This window comes from Megalops cyprinoides, chromosome 21 (genome assembly GCF_013368585.1).
Source record: "Megalops cyprinoides isolate fMegCyp1 chromosome 21, fMegCyp1.pri, whole genome shotgun sequence".
NCBI classification, from domain to species: Eukaryota; Metazoa; Chordata; class Actinopteri; order Elopiformes; family Megalopidae; genus Megalops; species Megalops cyprinoides.
In genome coordinates this window covers 8,931,392-8,956,540 of record NC_050603.1, presented here as the reverse complement: position 1 = coordinate 8,956,540, position 25,149 = coordinate 8,931,392, and the positions used below count along the sequence as shown (strand labels likewise).

The following is a 25,149-nucleotide window of genomic DNA, read 5'->3' as shown; positions in this document are numbered from 1 at the left end:
TTTGCCAAACGTTCAATGAATGTTCAAAATCTGATGAGTAACGCTAGGTAAATGTCTCACCTTAGGTCATCAGAAGTGTATTCACTGTTCCTCAGATGATCACTGTTGCAATTCAGCCAATTGTTAGTATTAGGTGCACGAACACCAGATGCGAGCGAGTGACACCATGTCACCATACAGCACACACACTGAAGCTATGTATCAACAAAATAAAAACTGAACTGCACTGTATAACAGTACCATATATGATTACATCACTGGCTTGCTGAGGGCCGAGTGCGATTATTTTAGCTAGCAAATTACTGGTGTCTAGAAACACTCCCTTGTTAGCAAAACCACATTTGGGGGACACACAGGCATCCTAAGGTTTGAATGGGATTTCTGATGTACATTTTAAGATTTCAAGGACTTACAATGCATTATATGAAAACCTTTCCACCCACTGGAGCTGTATACCAATTACCTGAATTACAATTCAGTTTGTGGTGGAAACCGCAACCCTTTCCACACCTGGCTCAGCTTAAGTCAATGAAGAGGTCCGATTAGCATTTGGGTCAAACCATGTTGTTTACACCCCGCTGTCAGTGAAAGGCATCAGGCTGGCCATCAGTAGTTCCATCACAGAAGCGTTTGTCAATCTTTGCCACAGCCAATCACACACAACCACCAAGCCTGAAACTGCCGTTTTTGTCAGTGGGCTGAATCTGAATGAGTACCAAGACCTGCAGGTCATGTGGTGTGGTTGTAGAGTGCAGAACCCTCCCTCCACATGAAGACACTTTAATAATCTTATCTGAAATGGACTTTTAATATTAAATGTTGACTGTGATGTAATTTGAGAATTTAGCTCATTTCATTCAGGAAAGATTCAGACTCTGCATTTAACTAACCCTTCCCAACTTTAATGAAATATACAAAAATCTGGCGAGTTCCTACTTGCCTTGTACTGGAGAGTATGGGATGTAATGTAAAAACAGATGGGTGACACCCCGCAAATAAAATGGGTAATACCACCAATGTGACAACACTACATGGAGATACAGTAGTCTTACAGGCGGGAAATTTAACTTTTGCAATATACGATATGACAAATCTGTGATGTTCTTTGAAAAAAAAAAAAAGTATCCCATTACTGTCAATGCTATTGTGAAATTAGTCCAAATATTGCTTTCATTGAGACTTTATACAGAAGTAAACAAAAGGGGATGGAAGCATTAAACAATTAATACATTTTACAAAAAAAAAAAAAAAAAAAAAAGACAGTGGTTCTAAACTGACATGACAACCTTGCTATAGCAAGAGCTCCTTAAAACAATACAGTTCCATTGCATGAGGACAAAAATTCTTGCACACATCAGCAAACAGCAGATGTGCCTCTTTCCAGACTGTTAACATATCCATATCAGACCAAACTAACATGTGGGTTACATTTAAAATTAGACCTTTTTAAAAGGATTTCGAAATACAACTGAAAAAAAATCCCATCCTAATAACCGTCCAGCCTCTTCAATGTTGGGAGACTATGCATTTGAAATGCCGGGTTAATACTTGTGATGGATGTGTCGTCAACTCTGACTCCATCAGCAGAACAGTGCTTACAAAACCAAATATCAAATACAAATGCAAAACACTGACGCCACCACTGAATGACATCTTTACTGAAAGGAAAAGAAAAAAAAAAAAAAGATGCTGCCGTTCGGCCATACCGGGTCATTTTACAGTAAGAATTTATACCCACTTTCCCCATCCTCGCACGTTATAAAACAAATTCACCAAAACTCTGCCTAAATTTACAAACCCAGCACAGCCATGGCCTTAACCTAGGAGCAATCCAGACCGACTTCCCTCCAACTTGTCTGTGAAACTACAGAACACTTAACATAACGATCTCCTCTGCAAAACCAAAGAGTGAACACAGAGCAGCAGACGCCTGGAAACAAAACGTGGCTTCAGGAGGTTAGTGTCCCCCCGACTTGCGCCCTGCCCAGGATCTTGAGCGGGAGCGGGAGCGAGAGAGGGACCGCGATCGTGACCGGGAGGGCGAGCGAAGGTGCGAGTCGTGCGACTCGCGGGAGTTGGAGGCAAGGTGGAAGTCTTCAGCGGGCGGGCTCAGGGACTTTGAGGGCGAGCGGGACAGTGCCCGGGACTCCTTCTTGCCTGAGGGACGTGATCTTGAGTGGGATGGCGACGGGGAGTTGGAGCGGCTGTGGGAGGGGGGGTCGGGGTGTGGCCTGTGGTGCTCCCGCTGGGGGGGTCTGTGCCTGCAGAAACATAGAGGGAGAGGGGATGAGGAGATGCACAGCCCCAAAGGACATTTACGTTATTCATTTGGCAGACGCCTTTATCCAAAGCAACTTGCGTGTTAGGCAGAGTACAAAACAAAAGGAATCAGACATGGAACACCTCATCTGCTTTACAATAAAACATTACACTCCACATGACAAAGACATTAATCAGACAGTCTGAAAACAAAAAAGGGCCGACTCTTGAGCCCTGGACGTACCTGTCATTGTCTCGGCTCCTGCTGCGTCTCTGTCTCCCGTATGGCCTCCCTCGGGGCCTGTGGAATAAGCGGATGAAAAGGTCCGTCACAGCAAGCCCGCAGGTGGAGACATAGGTGGTGGGGATTTGAGAGGTGTCACTAACACCTCCTACATGTATTACTTGCCGTTTATTCTATGTGTAGTATCACAACGTGTTCTGGATTATGCGATTTAGCGACCGATGTATAGTAGTATACTTGCCTTCCCTTGTCTAGTCAGGTTGTCTAGTGTTGTGCTCACACCCACTGGTTTTGGAGTGCTGTTAGCCTGGTCTGACACTGCTGCTCATTCAACCTGAACGTATACGCTTCTGTTCTATTGTGCTAGAAGTCGCTCTGGATTAGAGCATCTGCTAAACGTAATGTCATGTAGATGGCACCCAGTCCTCATCCCCCCTTTTGTGTTGCTATGCAGAAGGTTGCAGAAGGTTCTCACTCACTCTCTGGGGCTCTCGGAGCGCCGTGGCCGGCGTTCGTAGGAAGGGCTGCGAGACCGGCGCCTCTCGTAACTGCGGCTGCGGGAGCGCCGGCGGCGGCCATCCCGGTCGTAATCGTCATAGCGGGAGAAGCTGCGCGGCGAGTGCCTCTCCTTCATCTTCATCTGATTGGGCGCTGAGGGAGCGAGCAACGCAGGCAGCGTGATTCAGGGCACCGCTATCCCGGGGTACACTCACTTCCAGAGACAGCTCTGATCTGATCACAGTTCGAAGTCACACCGCTCCTCCAACACAAGCCTCAGCTCCCCAGTGCGGTGAAGGGAATACAGAACTTACTCTTTCTATCTCCCTGGGCGAACTGGATCTCGATCTGCCGGCCGCAGACCCACTTCCTGTCCAGGTTGTGAAGGGCATCCTCGGCGTCACGCACATCTTCAAACATGGCTGTGCAGTTAAGGCTTTGTCTGGGGTCTCACAGCCACACACACACACACACAAGCCTGTCGTGCACACGCTGAGAACGCTGCTTACAACTGAAGTACAAGCTCAGATACGAAAAGGCAAGCAGCTAAGTAGTGGGCTCCTCTGGAGATAAATGATATTCTAGATGTGCTTTCACTCTTACATTAGAAAACGTTGACTAAATTCTTCTAATGGCGAAAATAAATGTTGACACATGCTACTTCATTAAAATTTTTTAGACCAGTTACCATTATGAACCTGTTCACAAACTGATGATCCTAAGGAGTTAACAGATGTAGGCTGAGATCGAGGAGTATATGTCGAGGGTGAATACCTTTGGCAGGATACAGAATCAGACTTGTTACCTTAAACATGCTTGACTTTGACCTTCGTCTTGACCTTTAAGCTCTTTAAGGGCTTTGTAGAGGAACGGTGGCTTTCTCGCTCGTCTGGCACCATAATCTTTTCCTCTCCCCTTTGCAGAAATATCCAAGCCTTGATGCCCAACACGGTGCCTTTTTTCCCGCTTTGCCTCTTCAAGCTTTAAATTCTCTTTATTTCCACCCTTTCCCTCTCTGTTTCTTGCAGCCTGACATCCTTACGGTCTCTGTGGCTTGACATAATCTTGGATCTACTCTACACGGCTCTGTATTACTCTGTGAGGGGCTCCACAAGTGTGCACCTTTATATCGTCTGGAGCAACAACAGAAGGAATTTTGGTTAGGAGACAGAATTTGTGTGTTTTAAAATACCATTTATTTTCTTTATAACAAGTAATTATTCATACTTAATTATTTCTAAGTTCTTTGGACTACCCACCCAACCACTCATAGTGCTATCAAAATTTATTTTAAGCAACAAATTCATGAACACAGGAGACCACAGAAGCATATAACAGGACATTTTATAAATGTAACACATTACAAGCACGTTAGAGACACATGGAAATCATACTAAGAAAATATGCAAACAAAGAGAACAGCGTTTCCATATTTATCAAGAAAGGATATTGAATGTACGCAAATCCTCTTGCTCGGCGAGTATAGAAGTCAACTGGAATGTAGACATCTACTATTGGTCCGTAACGACCAAACTCACGACGCAAATCCTCCGGCCTGAAGTACCGCAAAATGATACAAGTTTTACTGGACTGGTCGAGTGAACCCTATCACGGTCTGCTTTAACTCACAGGCATCATGAACAGTAATAGCCTGATCTATAGTAAGAACATCAACTGCATTCTTTCTCACAGACATAGTTGAATCGTAACAACCGTTAAACTAGCAGACCGGCAGCTACATCTCTACTCAAACTCACTTACCTGACCTTAAACGTTTCCAATGGCTTTATGTTACCTGGATCTGTCCCAACAACTGATCTCGTGTGTGGCTAAATTTAATATGGCTATAGCAGTTCAACAATGTCCGAAAATAAACGAAGTCACTGTGATACTTAGCAACATAAATCAAAATTTACTAAATGGAAAATCGACGAGAAATGTTTCACAAACATTAACTAAAACTAAATGGCAAGTTACTGTGTGCCAGCTGTGTACCGTCTCGTGTTTCACTTTCTTGGAGATGCTAATTTTAGGGCTTTGATACCAGGCTAAATTGCATGACCAAATAAAGTCACGCTCCGTAAGCCAACAGTCCCAGCAATTTTCATTAGTAACCAGTCGGCTGTACAAGGGATAGCAAGCCAACTAGCTAACCGAAGTAGTTCGTTAATTTTGTAGTCTCTTGATAACTAGCTACCGAACGACCTCAAACGCTTCGGACTCGCGCAGCAGATAGTTTGCACACCTAATCGGTTAATTTACACTGGCAGTAATCAGTTATTTTGACGACACAAACCTAACATTAATACACTTAAACGAACAAATCGATACAACAGCTAACTAGTTGTAGCATTCCGCCAGCAGTAAGATCTAGCTGACTAAATTACAAAACCTCTCGAGACACCTTAAGCTAACCAAAACATGCGTCCTAGATAATCACTTTAACCAGCTCACCAAGGCGCAAACAAACTGTTAACATTAGCTAGCTAAGGCTAGTGGTTACGCCACAGCGGTCACTAGACAGCTAGTGTCGTCTTTGTTAAACCCCCAAAAGGGTCCATGTGACGGTGCTGTATAAGTACCGACAACCTCCCTTACTTGGCTAATGCAATACCTTCACCTCAGTTTCCCAACTGGTCTGCCACGCATGCAGGATCGAGGGTTAAATAGCCAGCTAGCTAACTAACGCTAACGACACCACATATCAAACGTACAATATGTTTAGTCGACAACGATCAATCTAGCTACTTTGGAGAAATGAACTTGAGAACCATGGGTTTATTTAGTAGAGTAAGTAGCAAGACCAAATTTCCGTCAGCAAAACAACAATTTTCCAAGAAACTAGAATAATTAAACGACCCCCTATGATTTAAACATTTCCAGGCCTGGTCGCAGAAGAGTCCTATACGTATTCAGCTAGCATTAGCTTTGTAAGGCCCCGAGTCTGGATGGTATTCAAGAGATCAAAGATGCGGCCTTTCAGCTACTTACCTACCTTACCTCGTCCGAGATGTTCCTGATGAAAAGAGACGTATTTGGAGGCCGCAAGTACCTGGCCATGATTACAAAAGCTGCCCCAAAACTAACAAGCGTGCACACGGCAAAATGCTACGCCACCCGCGAAAGCCTCAAACAACTCTTCAGGCGGCGCGGACCTTTGCGCAGACTCAGTACGTACCGACTCTTGCGCGCCCTTTTTCTACGGATGGACTGTGGGGTACATAGCGCCACCTACTGTAGGGACTGACTTTCCACCACGAAGTTCACTTAAAATACAGTATGTCTGGACTCCTTCTTCACTTCATTTACAAATAATCGAGTTATTACGAATGCATTAGCAGATTGTCCAGCTTGAAAGATTTAAATATCTTTTTTTTTGTCCTGCAACGTTAGATGATAAGGGTTTCTCTTTTCATTTTTTTCCCTAATACAAAGCTCTAGCACTTCTCAGCAATCTTGATTTTTCATTTGTTTGATATGCTTAGCTTGCAGAACTCAGGGCCCAGGGGCGATTCTAGGATCAAACCTTTAGAGAGGCTCAGCCCCTAATGAGAATGTGACATGCATACAGTGCCTTGCAAAAGTGTTCAGCCCCCCTGCTAAATCACTAATTTCACTGGATAACAATTAATACATTAATATTTTTATATTATATTATATTTACAAAAACAATACTTTTAATGAATTACTAGTAACATGGGTTTTACACCACAAAATATTTTTCTTGCTCTCTCTCTGTTTCTTCTGACTCCATCCTGCTCTCTCCTTCTCTCCTTCTCTATCCTCCTCTCTCCCTCCTTGTGCTGTCAACCAAAAGGCAAACGTAACAACCAAACTGAGAATTTATAATCTAATAAAAGGTATAAATTCACCCATATCAATTTATAACATTATTATAACTGAATATTGTAAGTGCTACAGGCCTGTGGTTGATACGGGTTTTCCTGCCAGTCACATTTCCCCCCACGTTTCCACAAGCATCTCCTCACCCAAATGAAAGTCTGTCCCAGTGACATGATGACCTTCCCTCTGTGTCACGGGGGGAGAAAAGGGGTCACTGCCCCATTCCCACAGTATTGCCAGAGTCTGTACTTCATTCCTCTGATTCATGCTCAGTGATGATGTTGCATGGTATTGAAATTAAATGAAATGCATTTTTAAAATTAAAAGTATAACTACTAAATGTAATTTATGAAGGTTCATGCCATAAACCTGTAACTTTTTCTTGTAAGAAAGCATGGTGACATGCAATCACTGAGAGTGCAGCATGTTTCTGGTGTTTAGATACCTGATAATCTGATCCTGGTCCATGAGAATGAGACACGGCGTGAAGCCCTGAGCTACTGTAGACAGCACAATGTAGACCCGGTCTCCGTGTCCACAGAGCAGCTCCAGCACTGGGTGGAGAGGAGGGCTCACTGTGACACACTATACCTTGTTCTTTGACTGGTAACTGGAGGGCGGTGATGAGCAGTGTGGCAAAGAAGCCTGCTTGATGTAAAGCTGGTCTAACCTTGTAAAGAGATGCCAGTTATGCCCCTTTGTTTTGTATGCAAAAAAGACCTGAACCCCTCACTGAGCCACTGAGGGGCTTCACCAACCCCCACCCCCACCCCCGCCCCCACCCCCTTTATTAATGATGCAGTCACTTAGTTACTGGGTTTAGTTTCTAGTTTATTAGTTTCACATTTGTTACAGTCACACATGGCCTAACAGATCAGATAATCCAGCACAGAAAGACACTAGGATTCACACCATGAAGCAAAAATTAATGAGGCATAAAATTACAATGCAAGGCTTAGGGTTAAAAGAGTGAGTATTTTGCTTAATTTTCAATTGACAGTTTAATATTTACCAAGACCCCAGAAATTGCTATTGTTTATTAAAGTGTTATGCTAAATGTTTATGGATAAATCTGATATGCAGTGTGCAGGCCCTTAGAGGAAAATAGGCTCTGCATGTTGCCTGACGCAAAGCGTGATGCTGTCTCTGGAGTGGCTGCCAAACACCTGAGCTATAATAAAATGCAGCCTTTGACATTTTAATTTATCAGAACGTATCTGTGTTCTATCTGTATTTGTATAACTATTTATATATTCTCAATATTACTGTGAACTTTACTTTACTGTGAACCCTGAAATATAATGAGATTGTGCCAAATATTATAGGTCCATTTAATGTGAAAACTGCACTAATGTAGATAACAGAGAAATATGGAACTCAGTATTTATTTGACATTAAACCTGTAATCTAATTCAGCCAATGCGTTTTACAGGAGGGATGATCAGTGGAGCTGAGTTTTTACCATTATCATTAACACATGGGCTGAAGAATGGAAGTAGTTTCTCAGTGAATGTGTAACCAGTGAAGGAGTAGATATGAGATCTTGTCTCCGCATTGTAAAAGGAGACCTGACCCCCCTCATAATCCACATACACCCCAACTGTCCTGAGCTTCTCTCTCAGGGGAAGGGAGACAGCGGGAGAGGAGTTTGCACTGTAGTCAGTCCCATCCCTCAGCCATATGGTCCAGTATCCATTCTCAGGGTTCAGTGTAATTCTCCCCTTCCTGTTGATGGACTCTTTGGCCACTCCTAAATCCCAGTCAGGCTTCTCCCCAACCCGCACCTCATAGTAAAATCTCCCTGAGAAGAAACCCTCCCTTCCCAGGACATTTACAACACGATCAAACCTCTTTGGGGTGTCAGGAAGATTCTGTCGTATGTCTCCATCTCTCACTTGTTTGCCATCCTCAGACAGGATGAGACTGGGATGTGCCGTATCAGGGTCCAGAGTCACATCCACTGCAGAGGGAAACAGCAAGAAATTATGAATAACTGGTTGAATGGAATACATTTTTTATGTTTTCATTTTCCTGAAAAGAAAGTATTTTCACACCTACTAGAGTCTCTTTGCAGAAGAACACCTTCAATTTTTGTAAGGGGAGGTGCCTTGCAGATTTCCACACTTCAGACTGGTAAGACTGGTAAGTTACTAATGCTAAACTACTTTTAAATATGATGTTGTAAAACTTGAATTTCATAGACAGTTTTAAAAGTATTCAGAATAGTTAACACATAACAGATATGAAAAGGTTTATATTTTGGTATTGTTTCATCTTCCCTTGCTCAACTAAAACAATGAAAACAGATGTAAAAGGAATAGCTGGCCAGACCTGATTGGGTGAATTGTAGGACAAAACCCAAACCAACAACCCCCAAAATGGGACACAGTATTAGCTTTAAGGAGTGTGTCTGAGGGTGTGACCATTACCTTTGGTGTGTGGATTGGTGCAAACACTGAAAGGTATTTTAATGCAAACACAGAGTGTGAAGTGTAATCAAGGGGAAATACCAGAACACTTAGCAGTGACAATTATGAAAAAAATTGAAGATTGATTTCTTGCATCTGGGAGGTCCCAAACACAGACACTGTGATACTGTAATAGTAACAACATTTTATATTAATATGTTATATTGTAATAATTTTCTTCACTACAGTGATTTTCTGTTGTATTTTTAGTTTTATATTTACAGTCACAGATACAGCATATTAATTTAAATCAGGGACCAGCGACTACAGAAAATGAAGGAATCAAACTTTTCTTGTGTTGTTGTTTAATTATTTGCCTATTCCTCAGAGTTCAGTCAATCAATAAAAATTAATGTAGCCCTGCAAAGGGTATTCACACAATGTATACAGCTGAATCAATAGTGTAACAATCTCACAATTCACGTGTAATCTCAGGGCAGAGTGGTGTTCTCTGTATATGAGCACAGTTCTGTAGAATACACACTGAGTGAACCAAACACGGCACCTCCCTCAGCGAGAGGCATTACTCATGATTTCCCCCAGTTTGCCAGTTTTGTCTGAATCTGCCATGAATTGAAGAGCTGCTCCTGTTAAACTGTAAACCAAGTGGGACTCTGGGTTTCCATCTCACCACATGGCAGATGTTGCTATGATAAATTACACAAATGGCTACACGGAGAGACAAAAAAATTCAGAAACTGTTTTGGAATGGATGCCTGGTGTGACGTGATTTAAGACAGAACAGGCAGTCGTTAGGAACGGGCCCCATAAGCGACCCTGAGCTGCGGCAGAATGAACCGTTGGTGCAGGATGAAAGGGCGGCTCTCACCCTCACAGCAGCAGCGGGTGAAAGTGAGTCTGCCAGCCATGGAGATCTGCCTCCATAATGCAGCAGAAACTCCTGTAGCAGGAGATGGAGCTTACCCTTACATTCAGTCCCTGCCAAGTTCAGATATGATGAGCTCTGCTGACAGGTACTGACTCTGTGGTGTCAGCTGTGGCATCTACCATGCCTTATGACCAGCAGGTGATACTTGCCACTATTAAAAGACCAAGGGGTTTTTAACACTAATGGAATTGTGCACTGTTTTGTCATTATATATAGGAAATATGTATCTTAACATGTTCATTAAGATGGTTCATTTGGACTGGGATGGATATCTCCGTGGGGTAATAATCATCTCTCCCTGGGCTGCCAAAGACGTTCTGAATCCAAAGTGTATTTTACAAATCCGAAATCCAAACCCAGAGGGCGACATAGACGCAGTCCATGTTGATTGGAATCAGGTGTGCTCAATCTGTTGCATTCCGTGTTGGCTGTGCACACCTGTACCCAGTTTGTTGTTTGCCCCTTTGCCCGTGTATATACACCCTGTCTGTTCTACCTTATCTCTGTCTTGAACCTTCCTTGCTTGGTGTTCTTGTTGTCATTGGATTTTTTTTCCTGGATACAGTTTGACCTTGCCTGTGTTTTTGTACCTTTGCTAGATTTGTCTGTCACTGTGTTTGAGATCTCCTGCCTGCCTTTCACTATGACACTGGACTTTCCCTGGTAAAGCCCTGTTTGTTCTCCAAGACACTGGCTATTCTCAAGTATTTTATTTTGGCATTTTCTTCATTCTAAAAGATCCTGTTTTTTTAAGGTTGTTTTCTTTCAATGTCAAGACTAAAGGGGCATAGATGATGAACAGTTATTAAAGTATACCAAACCACAGATATGGCCTGAATTAATAACCAAAGCAATCATCCTGACTGATCTGAATTCAGTACAGCTTCACTCAGAAACTCCTTCACAGATGTGACCCAGCTCCACAGAACATAATCCTACCTGCTGCTTCAAGAATCCACTCCCACACTGAAAGAGGACAGAACATGGAATAATTTTATTCTAGTATATGTGAACATGGTCTATATATTTATGTATGAATATAACTGATTCAGATGTTCCTGTATGTTGTGATGAATATATGTTGACATAAATATGACAGATTCTTACAGCATGTGAATCCGAGTACAGTATTTAATAGCAACAAGCTCTGCGTTACCTGGTGTAAAGACGACTCCATCCCTTCCTGTAGAGAAGCAGATACTGGGGTCAGTCTACATGTTATTTGTGTGAATGGAGCATCAATGCAGTCACTGATCCCGGGTTTATATAAAGCACCACAAAAACTCTTAAGTTCACAGAGGAACATTGCTTCAGTTACAATCACTGGACTGCTGGAAGGTAAAATGTCTATGTGAGCAGAGGTGGTCACATTGGACAGGGGTAGTAAGGGTTGTACAACATTCCTACCCTAATCCCTAACCACTAAACCTTATGATAGAAGCTGCCTTAATTAGCAATAGCAGAATGTCTGGTTCTGTGTGTTTCCATTCAGTATCCCAGATTGGTTGCAACTTCTAGACTGTAGCCACTGATCAAGTAAATCAATATCCTGATTACTTATAATATCAATATAAGTAAATGCACCTCAAGCCAACATGGATAAAAATACGTGTGTCTGACAGCAGTCAGTGCTAATCTGTGCCCCTCTGCCAAACGGTAAGTACTGTCTGATCCACAGCAGAACTCACAGCCAGGACAACAGAAATACTCCCAAACCATCACCTACATGTTCACATGGAAACATGCGCAAATTCACATATTCTCTAAAACTCTATGAAAATCGTTAGTAAGTCTGCCTAAATTGCAAAATATTAATGAGAGAAAAAAAAAGATGGTAAAAAAAATATAACTTACGTGACCATTCTGAAAAAACACCTTTGACTGGGGAAAAAACAAAAACAAAACAACAATGAAATCAGCTCTCTAATTCCCGCAAGTGATATAATGATCACATGAGTTCCACCGCACTGACTGAATGACTATGTTCCATTGTGACTGGATGTCAAAAAATACTGATTTTGAAACCACTGTAAAGGTGAACAGTTTGTCTTGTGTAAAGTCACCTGTTCTGCCAGGGGCATTGGGGGGGCACATCTCAATAGGCAGGTAACTGGCCCTCAAATTGCTATATGAGGCCTGCAGTCGAGAAAACTCCTCCTTCTGTTTCTGCAGTCGGGAGAACGCCTCCTCCTTCTCCTCCTCCTGTTTCTGCAGTCGGGAGAACGCCTCCTCCTTCTCCTCCTTCTGTCTCTGCAGTCGGGAGAACGCCTCCTCCTTCTCCTCCTGTTTCTGCAGTCGGGAGAACGCCTCCTCCTTCTCCTTCACCTCTCTCTGCAGCTCTGGGGATGACAGAGACACAAAGTCATTTCAAGTGAAGGAAGTGGCTTTTGACGTAATCAGCACCACAAGTGGCAGTATGGTGCAGTGATTAAGCTGTGCCACAGGGTGGCAGTGTGATGCAGTAGTTAAGGTGCAGAGGTCATTACCCAAAAGGTTACTGATTTTTATATCAACTGATTATATCAACTGATTTGATTCCCAGATGAACAGAGATTTGTACTTTTTACGCCTGTCCTTATATGTATATAATTCCTGCATGCATAATGTAATTTATGTAATTTATAATATATGTATATTATTTTTCTACTGTAAGAGTTTCTCAGATTTGGTCATGGGAACCTGCTGTGTATGCTGATTTTCACTATTGAAAAAGAATGAATAAACTACTCAGCGCTCACCAGAGTTGTGGGCAGTAATGTTGCTGAGCTGCTCCTTTATTTCACTCTGCTGTAGATCTGAGAGAAAAGAGATTAACATGATTAAACCCTTATTATCAACAGTGCCATGAATTTTTGCATTAGAACACACTTAAAGCTTTTCCCCTGCTTCCTATAAGGCTAGACTTAGACCGTTGCACCATTAGACCAGCTTTCTGTGGAGTCCCCGTGGGAAAGACACTGCTCGGTGGTGAGAACTGAAAACAGAGTGCATTAGACGCTTTGATTCTAACTGAGCTGTACCCATTCACAACCAAAGCCTCCCACTGATAAGCTTCCAAAAGAGAAAAAAAGTTATATATATATATACCATTACATCCTAAACACATACACTGATATTAAGTAGCCAGCTACTTATTTGTAATTTTTTTCTCTCTTAAGTAAAATAGATAAATAAAGTAATTATGAAACACTACATGCATAAGAATCTTTCAAATATATAATATACACATTTTATATGTAATATATACATATTTCTTAATCAGACTGATCCATTCATGTAAACCTTATTGCCAAATATTGAGCCATTTACAATAACCAGTCACACTTCTGCCAGCTGACCTCACCATTTCCTGCATTTCTTTGATCCATAATGGTCTGGGTTGCAAGAGTAATGTAATATCTGCTAAGAAAGAGAAGTACTTTTATTTTACCTCACTGGTTTTGCATATTTATTTATATTTTAGAATTGCCGTATGTTTTTATGTTAACATTATTTAAAACAATAATCATTCTCTAATTATTGTTTATTCTTATTCTGTAATAGTCTTATAGTCTCTGGATTTTTAGGTATTAGGTTAGCGATGGATATATTTTGAAAGAAGGGCCTAATGAAACTAATTCTGCAAAATAAACAGAAAATCGTCATGAAATGAAGAAATGTGATGCAATATCAATATTAAACCATAAATAATTTTTAATCGTGACCTTACTTCTGGACATTAACACAACACGGTATACTAAAGGAGATATCACCATAAATATTCTTTCTGTGTAAATTATCACCGTAAACAATACATACATTTTCTATTACAGATTATTTTACATAGCTAGCTATAGCATAGATTAACATAGTTAGCTATGGCAACGTCCTCATTAATAATTACAGCAGAGGCCCTCAGGAGGTTCTCTTCTGATGGTAAACTCCTCAGTAACACTTACAGTTGAGGCCCAGTGCAGTGATGAGAGAGATCAGAGTGATGATCCACAGAGAGATGAACAGCAGTGATGTCTTCTTGTACAGAGAGTCTCTCCCGGCATGGCTCTGACCCACTGATGCAGGAAAGAGGACACATCTCTGTAGTTCTGAATGCAGGTGGGATTTGCCCTCTCAGTTTCACTGGAATATCTTTAGAGGTCTTGGCTGACCAATCAAACCAATCAAAAGGGGCTGCTCCATGCTTAGCACTATGAATTTGTGATGTAGACGTTGACTCCACAGAAACAGCAATGGAAGAAGTAATTATACTGTTGTTGCAAGAAAGACTTCTCTATTCCTTTCACTCATTTAGAAAGTGTCAGAGTGGGTGAGAATGATGTGCTCAAAATCACATTTGCTTCTCTTTTTCCTAGCAATCTGCAGTCTTCAGTCTGATTGCTAGACTCAACTCAGCACATAGGCAACCGTACATACCCCCAGCTACACGGTGATTCTGTCTGTAATAGATAGTGCACTTTGTTTTCATAGAGAAATTGCATCACGGGCAGAGTTCTACATGAACTGACATGATACATGATATTATTTTACACAAGGAGTTATCAATACATGGAATAGGTTGCCAGGTCATATAGTTGAGGCAGAGACCCTTGCTCTGTTCAAGTCCAGACTTGATGCAGTTTTGGATACTCTTTAATTAAGAAATGGAAAGCTTAGTTGGGCCGAATGGTCTGTTCTCGTCATAATATGTTTTTATGTTCTTATGTTCTTAAATTAAGCTCCATTTGTAAAAGATGCTTCACATTTTGTAGATAGCAAATACACAGCAGTTCACCATAGTCTGTGCTAAGAGTTCAAAAGTCTGTAATAGTTTGTAAAGTCATTTCCAATGCAAATCTGTAGTTAAAAACTGACTTTCCATTATCAGAAGTCATTCAGTAGTAATTATGCCCATGATCTCATGGAAAAACAGCAGAAACTCAGTCATATGCTTATTTCTCTTATACTGCCTGGTATCTGCTCATCATTTTTTTTCTCAATCCTTACCCTCATGGCTGTGATGCACTGCTTTGGTCTTGATCTGCGGAGAGTCACAGATGTTTGAGTAAATTGCATCAGGATCCATCTTCTCAAACATGCACTTTGGTTCACGCTGCTCCGAAGCACTGAGACAGTGTGACCCAATGAGGAACTTCTCTGCTCTTTAGTCTGTTCTGTGAGGGACAGCCTCTGGCCACAGTGCATTGTGGTCTTTGTGTTGTGGAAACCTCATGATGGATAGAGCAATGTTGAACTGGAACATTTCACTCACCATATTTTTCCTTATTCAGCTTGAAGGTATTTAATGCATTAATGCTCATGCTCTGATACAGGACTGTCGCCTCTCTGTGGTGAGACCGAACATGGAGATACCTGGTGCTCACAGCCGAACTCCAGAGTTGTTTCACCAGATTTTCTTGCAGTAAACACAATGGTTAGTGACTTATAAAATCAACCAAAGTGCTTTTAGCAATTAATACAATATAGAGCAAATAACCAGGTGGTCATGTGGGAATGACTGGACACTCCATAAAGGTCACTGCTTTTCTGTCGCTGAGGAATATCAGTTAAAGCAGGAATCCCAGATTTTTCACACCAATACGCTGCTGTCTGTGAGGGACACAGCGGAGTGTCTCACCTTTTCGGACGAGAGAGTTTGTTTGTCCGCACCCTCCCGCATTGACAGTAGGGGTTGCAGCAATAGGGCCGGCGTCTAAGTAGATAATTGGGCATTCCAAATTGAGAGAAAAAGGGGAAAAGTCTTGTGCTTTCCAAATTATTGGGCTTTCCAAATATAAAAAGTCTATAATAGCAGTAATATGCAATAGATTAGATTGTTAGGGCTGACTCAGTTGAGTAATTCTTTTCTAGCGAGTTCCCTGTCCTGCAGGCAGAACAGAAAGAGAAAGTCCTGAAGGAGCATCTACTATACTATACTGAGGGAAAGGTCACAAAAGTGCTTATGAAGAATTCAAGAAATAATAATAAAGGGGAAGTCAGAAAGGGAAGATATGAAGAGTGGTGTACAAAATAGAGGATAAAAAGTGCTGAAACTGTGGGTTAGAGTTTCGGGACAGATCCCACATGCAGTAGTTCAGTGTTGGTCGTTGTATTGTTTTGGTGTAACTATGGTCTGGATTCTGTGCAAAAGCTGTTGTTAGCAGCCTGATAAGCTCAGGTCGTTTCACTTTCCCCAAGGTCACCACAGATCCAACACAATAAGTCAGCGGTAACTGGGTTTTTGTCGGAAATGACTAATCAGTTTTACTTTTTAATTTTTCATACTGTCACAGACAGTCTAACAGCAAATAATTGACTTTATAAAAATTAAATATCATCGTGAGGAGCGAGAATAATCAGGCACATACAATGAATATGGTTTAAAAAGTTACCATTTGTATGTCTGCATGTGCATGTTGTCGTATAAGGATAAAGACATTTCACTCTCAAGCTGTGTTATCGCAGAAGCAGGGAAAAAACACTAACTGCTCACATTGTTCAGTTTGACCATGTGGCAATCAATAAATACAGAAGAACATCACCTGTAATTGAAAATTCCATGACAGGGAGACCCAAGAATCTAACAAGGATAAGGAGTGTCAACAATGCCAGTGTCTTTACCTTCCTAAGAGAGACAGCACTTCCTACCTACCTAAATATACATAACAACAGAAACTCTTACGATATTCTCAGACCATGAGAATATTATGAAACAAACCAAAGGGAAAGCGCTCTAATCAGGGAAATTAAAGACAAATATGCCAATCAAAGTGAGTTCAATCTGTGTGATTCAAAGGAAAAATGGTGAGCTACACTTGCTTGATCATCTTTAAGACCAGGACCAAGACCTATAGAAGGAGTTTCTCAATGAAGGTTTAACCAGTGAAGGAGTAGATATGAGTCCTGGCCTCCACATTGTAGAAGACCTGACCCCCTTCATAATCCACATACACCCCCACTGTCCTGGGCTTCTCTCTCAAGGGGCGGAGGACAGAGGGACCAGCTAGAGCCAGTTTTTCAGCCATATGTGACAGGATCAAACCTCTTTGGGCTATCAGGGACATCAAATTATTATTATTATTATTATTATTATTATTATTTAGGGGTGCTGAGATGAAATTTAGGTGTACTTGAGCATCCCTAAAAAGAGTCTAAAATCGCTAATGCTCAGGGCTACCTTCACAGCTCACATTTTTGCGAAATAGGTACAGTTGGGAATTTTCTGGAGCAACTTCATTCCTTAAGGGCTGGAATTGTTCCACTTGCTTTTGTCACCAAACGGCTAAATGTAAACGTAAATGTAAAGTTCTGATTTCAAGACCTGTTCCTGAACCACTTTAGTGACTTTGTTTGTAATACTGTAGGACGAAAAACTGATCAGTTGTAATTCCTCCCTTCAAAAGGTGGCATGCAAAGAGCAGAATGCAGCAGATGATTGTGAGTTTCATAGTACTCTTCATATTGTTTGACAAATACACTTTAAAAATGCAAGAAACAAGGACACACAAAAGCAGTGGTGAGACGTTTAATGTCAGACATTTTCAACAAAATGTAGGTGTACATTTTAAGCACCCCAGCAACATAATACTCATAATAAATGACCTAAATACAAAAAGTATGGAGGACTGAATGGAAGTTTTACAGGGGGAGACTGGAGACTAAGGGAACGGCAGGTGCTCCTGGATGGCAGGGATCCTGGCCTTGGTCTGGGTGGCTGAGAGGAGGAGGAAGGTAAGGCAGGTATAATATTTTACTCACTTTCAGCCCTTTAGCCTGTTGCTGAAAACCAGTGATTACATCATCATAGCTGGCATCTCATCGTTTCATCAAATACGGTGAGGGACTGAAGGTGAAAGGTCAATAGGGGGTATTGGGGGTTGCAGTGATCTTGACTTACCTGCTGGCGGTCTGGATCTGGTCCTGGAGGGAGAGTCTTGTGGTTGATCAGTCAAGAAGACACTCATCTGTGCACACAAACAGTCATCTCTGAGTCCCCCCCCAAAAAATAATTAATTATCTCTGCTCTGTAGTGGCACTTCTTGGTGGTACAGCTCCGGGGTTTATGGGTCACACTGCAGTAGAGCTGTTTTTATCTGCTATAGAAAACCTTTAGAATGTTAATTTACAACAGTTAATAAACCCTAAAAACCATCAAGGAAAGGACAAAGGATTTGGGATAAATATCACTTGGCAATGAGCAGCCTGCTTCGTATTCCAGACCCTACCATACACCCTGTAAACTGCACCACTGTAAAGTCAGTTTTTTTGAACACATTGCTATAGCAAGGGTGCATGGGGCACTCTGGAAGACAGTCCTGGGTACGCATGGTCTCCACTCTCACCCTTCTCCCCAGCTCCGCTCTCTGTTTCTCAAGGAGCCTCTCCTGGAGGTTGTCCTCAAAGGGGTCTCCCACCAGCGTGTGCCTTCTGTAGGAGTGCAGCTAAAACAAAGGAAAGAACCACATCTTTTCATCAAGGGGTCACCATTCTCTGGTCTCTGATAACCTAACCAGCAATTGAGACTGATATACCATGACCTTTAAGTCTGTGAGTACTTCATTAACCAACTGTAGCAGAGAGGAATGTGCAGGAGGAAAGTGCTACTTTTGTTTTCCCAGATGCTTCCATTCCATTCCATTACATTACATCTGAACCTACAATCTTGTGGCTGCAAACTCTGTTCTCAACCACTATGCTATGGGGGGGTGGGGGGGGCTCCAATTGCCAGTGTTGTTTGCGGGTGTTCTCTTGTGGCTCACTGAAGGCACAGTATAGGAGCCACTCTGTTTACCTCTGCAGCAAAACACTTCCGCTCTACCCCACATTTCCCCTTCCCATGTCCATACCTTCTGCTGGGTCTTCTGCAAGTTTGCCCTCAGAATGTTCCGGATCTCAGCTTCCACCTCTTTGGAGATCTGGGGCGCTGCCCGGCTGCTCGCTGGCACCCTGGACTGGAAGCTCCTAAGGAACAGAAACCAGAGGACACGCGGTCTGAGAGCATGGAAACCTCAGAGCGTCTCATAAAGTCACACTGACAGAGTCACAATCGCAGCGTCTGACACAATTACTGTATTACATTTAGTCTGGCGAAATTACATCTTCAGAGTTGAGCCTACCTAAAGCTACTACGTTTGCACAACATAAACCACTACTCTAAGACATTTTCACTACTCAGACACTGCCCTGAGACATTTTATACTACTTTTTACCGCTGGATATTTGCTGAGGCGATTATGGGTTAAGTACCTTGCCCAAGGGTCCAGTCTCAGTGCCCCAGTAGGGAATTGAACCGGCAACGTTTCATTTACAAATCCTGCTTCTTACCATTATGCCCCACGCTAAAGCTGCGGTCAGTAGATAACATTCGACCAAAGGGACCCTACAGCAAGAATATGAGGGTTGAATTTAAGGAGGGGGACTAAATAAGAGAAGATGTTGAGGGAAGAGGGTGAGAACACACACAGGGGGGAGACTACAGGGGTATCAGGATTGGGCCTTGGTGTCACGTGTGGGAAAGAGGGCGAGGGGGTGTTACATACTGCAGGGACGCGGTGGAGGGCACAGATGGCATCCTGGCCCCAGCACCAGCCCCACTCTCCAGCAGCTCCATGGCGTGCCTCAGCTCCATCTTGTTGTAGAAAGCGACAAGCCGCGGCTCTCTGGAGCGCTCGCCCGAGATGAGATAGCGCTTCACGTAGCGCTTATTGAAGCGGAGCAACCTGCAAGCAGAGAGGGGAAGCGGTGTTTCACATCCTTTCCGTTTGAATTTCATATTTTGCTGTCTGTCTGTCAATCTGTATATATTTCATACGATGTATTTGTGTTAGGGTCTGGCTGGACCAATGGGATGCATACTTGTCCCTCCAATGGTGATGTCCATAGTGCCCACACACACCCTCAATGCCTGCCAGGAGATGATGCAGGACCTGAAGAAAAGAAATTAAGAGGATATTTTCAGACAGCACTTTATTCCAGCCCCACCCCAGTCACGGCACAGGCTGTCTAAGTGTTGGTGGCTGTTTTACAAAATCAGGTCACTCCATGGGGGCGGGAGGACTAGGTCTTACTGTCTGAGACACATTGACACTGCTGTGAAAAGTGTGTGTGTCTGTGTGTGTGTGTGGTCACCTGTGTGTGGACCTCCTCATTGATGGAGTGCTTGCTCTCATGTTTTCTCTTCACAGCCAGTAGTTCCACCAGAGGCCGGATGGTCATGCCCTGAAACCACAACAAATAACAACACTCATATGTGACTTACCATCACATGACTGTGGCCCAGAGGAATTTTGGGAACCTGCTGTTAAGTGAATCACGGATGAAGAGAAAAACTAGATTTGCTACATCACACTAAATCAGTAGAGCTGCATGTTACTACCACCTACTCATCACTGCTTTCACTGCACATCTCCATAAGCGACCCACTCTCACCTGCACAAAGACAGTGAAGAAGATGATGGTGATGATGGCAGTCAGAAACATGTTCCTCATGGGGAAGTGCTCCTCCTTCAGTAGGTACCCCAGGGAGAAGGCTATCGCCCCTCGTAAGCCACCAAAGGCCACGATAAATTGGTCCTTTCCAGTCAGGTTGATGACGCGGAACTTGTTGATGATGTAGGTCAGGCCGACCACGCCTGCAAAGCGTGCAAGCACACACACACACACACACACACACACGCACACACACGCACACACACACACACGGACACACATACATACACACACACACACACATAACTGTTAAGTTTGTGGATTAAAAATGTATCACGTTATATGATTTGCTATGATTTTTCCCTGGCTGGTGTGTGAGTGTTATTCCCTGGCATGAATAAAGGCCAGAAGACTGACAGATGATTGGCAGACTCACCCAGCACACGGGCAATGAGGCAGAGGAGGATGGAGACCGTGACGAATGTCCAGTTCCAGGAGTGGGGACCAGCAACCGTGGACACGCCGAGGAAGATGAAGATGAGCGTCTCGCTCACGCTGCTCCACATCTTCAGGAAGTACTTGATGGTGGTGTAGGACTTGTGGGATATGTTGGCATCCACATAAGGACGCATTACCACACCGCATGCAATCAGGCTGGGCACAGAGACACGTGTCAGGTGGCTTCCTGTACAGTCCTAGATATCTTAAGTGTCATCTCACCTTATTTTCATATCTCTAATAGCAGGATTGGTTTGAAGGTTCTTTTTGGAGCAAACTGTAACTGTAAAAAGGGAGTCCACCAGACCAGACTGCTATTTATCTGCTGACTAATGGCAGAGGGAGGAGAGGGTGGTTACTGGGCTCAGCCAGGCCCTTACTTTTTGGTGATAATGGACCACAGGTAAACAGTCCCCTCAGTTTCCTGACCAATTAGTACTAACATGCCTTACTACTAACAACCGGTCTGCATGATACCCTTCTCCTGCTGTGAGCGTCTTTTCTGTCTCATGGGGAGAATGCATTCGGCAGCTGGTTGCTTGGAGCTACAAACAGAGTTGCTATAGACTCTCAGTTTTGATATTTGGAGCAGTATTATAATATTTTTGGTATCAGAGAGGAAGATCAGAAGATAACCCTAAGAAGGTGGGAGTAAGGTCAAACTGAGGTCAGGGAAAAGCAGGGGTGAGGTTGGGGGAAAGATTGAAGCAAGACTGAGGGTATATTGAGAGCAAGGCTGCAGGTGAGACAGGGATAAGGCTGAGGGACAAGGCTAGGGAAAGGCCAGGTAGGGATGGGGTGATAGGTGAGGTCAGCATGAGGTTGGGGCAAGGGAGAGGGATGGATGAGCTGACATAGAGCAGGAGACTGCTGGTGCTCACCTCATGATACCAGACAGGTGGAAGACCTCAGCGGACAGGTACGCCATGTAGCTGTACACAAAGACGAAGAGCGGCTCAATGACGCGGAGGTTTGAGGTGAAGCGGGAGGTCAGAGCCGCAAGGATACCATAGGTGGCACCCACAAGGACCCCGCCCAGTGAAACCACAAAGAAGCAGAGCACAGCCAGGCAGACGTCCAATACGCTGACCGAGTCCACACCTACATACTCCTCAAAGAGGTGGTACAGCACCTGCGAGGGGCGGCGGGGGGGGGCATGAAAAACAGGTGTCACAACAGCTGTAACATTCCATTCAGAAAGCAAAAACGGAAAAGTAACACTATTGGAACCATAATAATAATACCTCCTTGAGAACAATGAAGATAACAACAAGATGGAAAACAGGGCCTATCAAATCTACTTACCACATCCTGAATGGTAAATCACAACCAAACCTCTCATCCTAAATGATAAACTGTAACCACTACATCCTAATTGGTAAACTGTGACCAAACACCATGTTCTTACTGTCAACTGGAGCTATTTAACCACATACTACATCTAACCCTTATACTGTAACTATATACAGCATTCTAACCATAACCTACATCCACAAGCCACATCTTCTTTTTTGTTCCTGTAACTCACCACAGTGACAGCATCGTTGAGCAGCGACTCTCCAAACACCAGCACATGCAGCAGCTCGTTTATGTGGATCTCCTCAAAGACGGCCAGCACGGCCACCGGGTCCACAGCAGAGACTATAGAGCTAAAGATCAGGCAGGGGACCAGGTCCATACTGCCCAGGTAAGGGCCCCCCGCCTGGGATACAGCGTACAGCACGCCGCCCATGAAAAAGACGTTCCACAACGTTCCCACAACAGCGAACATGAGTATGGTGCCGATGTTCTCGGTGAAGGGTCGGGTGGGCAGGAAGTAACCCGCGTCCAGGATGATCGGCGGGAGGAGGCAGAGGAAGAAGAGGTCAGAGTCCAGCACTGGTGGCTTCTCCCCCCCAACCCTGATGAGCCCCCCCACGAGCAACCCCACCACGATCAGCAGGCAGGACTCGGGAACCACACTGGACAGCCCAGGCACCAGGTGGAATCCTGGGGGAGAACAACAGGGTCTTAGCACCCAATGCTATAAAAGACCCTGTACAGGATTTACACTACATTACTGTTATTTAGCAGATGCTCTTATCCAGAGTGACTTACATAAGTGACATTTTTACATATTATTCATTTATACAGCTGGCTATTTACTGAGGCAATTTTGGGTTAAGTACCTTGCCCAAGGGTAGAACAACAGAGCCCCAGCAGGGAATTGACCTGGCAACCTTTCGATTACAAGCCCAACTCAATGCCACTACACCACACTGCCAACCCATACACCACATTAAGCAAAGTGCAAAATAAAGCCACGGAACCCCTGTTTAATAGTTATAACTCAAAAAAACCCAGGTCACACAACTGAAACAGTGTACAGGAGGACACAGTGGCATGAACTAAAATGGTTTTTAGAGAGGATCTCCAAGTTTAACACAGGGGAGAATCAGGAGCTGGTCAAGGCCCCTGCATAAATGAGGAGCCAGAATATTTCCTGTCAGTATGAAAGAACAGGCAAAATATTTATTACCAGTCTCAGTACAGCATCTGTTATCACAAGTTCTGATTATGAAGAGTTGGGTGGAGGAGAAAGGAGTGTGAGGCATTTATTTATAGGTCACTTTTTTATATTGACACAGGAACAGAGGAACGGAGACACATGGATAATGACAGATGAGACGGTTTTAGAAATGCGTTGGTGCACCCCAGTCCCCGCCCTGTCCTCTTGGTCTTATCCTCCCATGCAGCAGGGGTGGGTTATCACAACAGAGGTGGACCGTTGCAGATGCTTAAACTGATAGCACCCAAACAGTCTACGCCATTGGCTTTAACGTGAAATCAACTGCAGTTTGCCACATCCTGCACTCAGATTTTTTCAAAAGCTGGTGCACACAAATTTCAAATTTCCAGCTGGGGACGAATGTATTACGGTATGATACATCTGTATTTAAACAGCATTTGCAATTCATAACCCCCCCCCCCCCCCCCCCCCAAAAAAAAAGCAAAAGACCACAGTCTCTTTAACACTATAACCGGGGTCTTTCACCACCCTACGGTACAAGTAATACAACATGCATAAATTTACCTAATTTCATCAGCGAAGCAAGCAGGATCCATAGGGAGATCTCGAAAGGTATTCTCACATGTTCGTAATTGAAGTGGAGGACTGGGAAGGATCTTTTGGTGTGATTAGTTTCGAAACTGTTCGCTGTCCCTCGCGGCAGTTTTGGGTCACCATGGCTGTTGTCGGTGCAGCTGGGAGCGCTCGCTTCCCTGAGAGGCAACGCGGTGTCCGAGAGGCAAATGAATATTACCAACCAGAAGCCCCGTCGAGATCCGACGATGAGTGTCCGTGCTGGAGAAGGCATGTTCAGATATTCGAAGTTACCATTGTCCCCATGTTAGTTCAATGCGTTTTGGAGGTGCCTGGCTGGCGGTGTGGCTTGCACAGGAATCTCATGCGCGCAGCGGGATATCCGTGCCTGTTATGAACGTAGCCTATACATTCACGTTTAACCGCCCCCTCCCACGAATATACAGTAGGAGAGCTAGATATTTTTCTGCCTTGGGGGATTATCTGTAGCGAAACATCAGGTAGATTGATCACTATAAATAAGTGATATTCTCATTAAAGTAAACCGAAGTTGGCAATTGGCAGTGTTTATGTAACAGAACAGACTAATCTGATCCCGTTCCGAAAGTAAAGTCTATTTTATTAATCAAGTTTGCTTAAGGTAAACGTTGTTTGAGTCCCGTGTCGCCTCATAATCTCACTTTTTGCTTATTTAAAAATCTTGACGACCTTGCATGTTCAATTTGGATTTAATTTGGCGCTGTACATGGGGAACGGTGTGCATAGATTTATTACTTTCAGGGAGACCGATTGGCTATTTACATTTGATAGTAACTACATGCGTTTATTATTGCACAGTCTACACAATACTCAAAACCATTTTGTAGCCATGTTTTATTTATCATAAGAGTAACGTTTTGATAGTTTGCAGTTCTACCTTTCATCACCTAACTGTTCGCAGCTAGCCATGATTAGCAGAATCTAGATT

At 43.3% G+C, this 25,149-nt stretch overlaps 3 protein-coding genes across 3 annotated transcripts; all 3 read right to left on the bottom strand.

Moving 5' to 3' along the window:
- Positions 1-1,661: 1,661 nt before the first annotated feature.
- On the bottom strand, positions 1,662-6,155 carry LOC118796455 (serine/arginine-rich splicing factor 10-like). Its single transcript, XM_036555326.1, has 6 exons — positions 5,997-6,155; positions 4,452-4,556; positions 3,316-3,419; positions 2,983-3,154; positions 2,504-2,560; positions 1,662-2,261 (listed from the first exon to the last, which is right to left on the bottom strand). Exons 1-6 carry the CDS (start codon positions 6,059-6,061, stop codon positions 1,958-1,960), a joined length of 807 nt encoding a protein of 268 aa, XP_036411219.1. The 5' UTR covers positions 6,062-6,155; the 3' UTR covers positions 1,662-1,957.
- Positions 6,156-8,256: 2,101 nt separating this feature from the next.
- On the bottom strand, positions 8,257-15,260 carry LOC118769119 (nuclear factor 7, brain-like). Its single transcript, XM_036516136.1, has 6 exons — positions 15,182-15,260; positions 12,940-12,996; positions 12,265-12,540; positions 11,358-11,384; positions 11,141-11,167; positions 8,257-8,804 (listed from the first exon to the last, which is right to left on the bottom strand). Exons 1-6 carry the CDS (start codon positions 15,258-15,260, stop codon positions 8,257-8,259), a joined length of 1,014 nt encoding a protein of 337 aa, XP_036372029.1.
- Positions 15,261-17,696: 2,436 nt separating this feature from the next.
- Positions 17,697-24,561, bottom strand: LOC118796487 (Na(+)/H(+) exchanger beta-like). Its single transcript, XM_036555393.1, has 12 exons — positions 24,174-24,561; positions 22,629-23,089; positions 21,982-22,232; positions 21,039-21,256; positions 20,603-20,805; positions 20,303-20,392; positions 20,030-20,100; positions 19,714-19,893; positions 19,021-19,135; positions 18,517-18,615; positions 18,072-18,138; positions 17,697-17,888 (listed from the first exon to the last, which is right to left on the bottom strand). The coding sequence occupies exons 1-12, from the start codon at positions 24,454-24,456 to the stop codon at positions 17,833-17,835; spliced, it is 2,094 nt and encodes a 697-aa protein (XP_036411286.1). The 5' UTR covers positions 24,457-24,561; the 3' UTR covers positions 17,697-17,832.
- Positions 24,562-25,149: the final 588 nt, after the last annotated feature.

Bases quoted from the DNA above. Each gene is read 5' to 3' on its own strand.
- LOC118796455 (XM_036555326.1), bottom strand. From the start codon at position 6,061: ATGGCCAGGTACTTGCGGCCTCCAAATACGTCTCTTTTCATCAGGAAC. The intron at 2,561-2,982 runs GTGAGTGAGAAC...CTTATTCCACAG, and splicing joins CGCTCCGAGAGCCCCAGAGA to GCCCCGAGGGAGGCCATACG. The intron at 2,262-2,503 runs GTACGTCCAGGG...ATGTTTCTGCAG, and splicing joins AGGAGCCGAGACAATGACAG to GCACAGACCCCCCCAGCGGG.
- LOC118769119 (XM_036516136.1), bottom strand. From the start codon at position 15,260: ATGGATCCTGATGCAATTTACTCAAACATCTGTGACTCTCCGCAGATC. The intron at 12,997-15,181 runs GTAAGGATTGAG...CTTTTCTCTCAG, and splicing joins AGTGCATCACAGCCATGAGG to ATCTACAGCAGAGTGAAATA. The intron at 11,168-11,357 runs GTAACGCAGAGC...GTCCTCTTTCAG, and splicing joins TGGAGTCGTCTTTACACCAG to TGTGGGAGTGGATTCTTGAA.
- LOC118796487 (XM_036555393.1), bottom strand. From the start codon at position 24,456: ATGCCTTCTCCAGCACGGACACTCATCGTCGGATCTCGACGGGGCTTC. The intron at 20,806-21,038 runs GTGAGTCTGCCA...CACGCTTTGCAG, and splicing joins CCTCATTGCCCGTGTGCTGG to GCGTGGTCGGCCTGACCTAC. The intron at 19,136-19,713 runs GTATGTAACACC...TCTGTTCCTTAG, and splicing joins CCCTCCACCGCGTCCCTGCA to GAGCTTCCAGTCCAGGGTGC.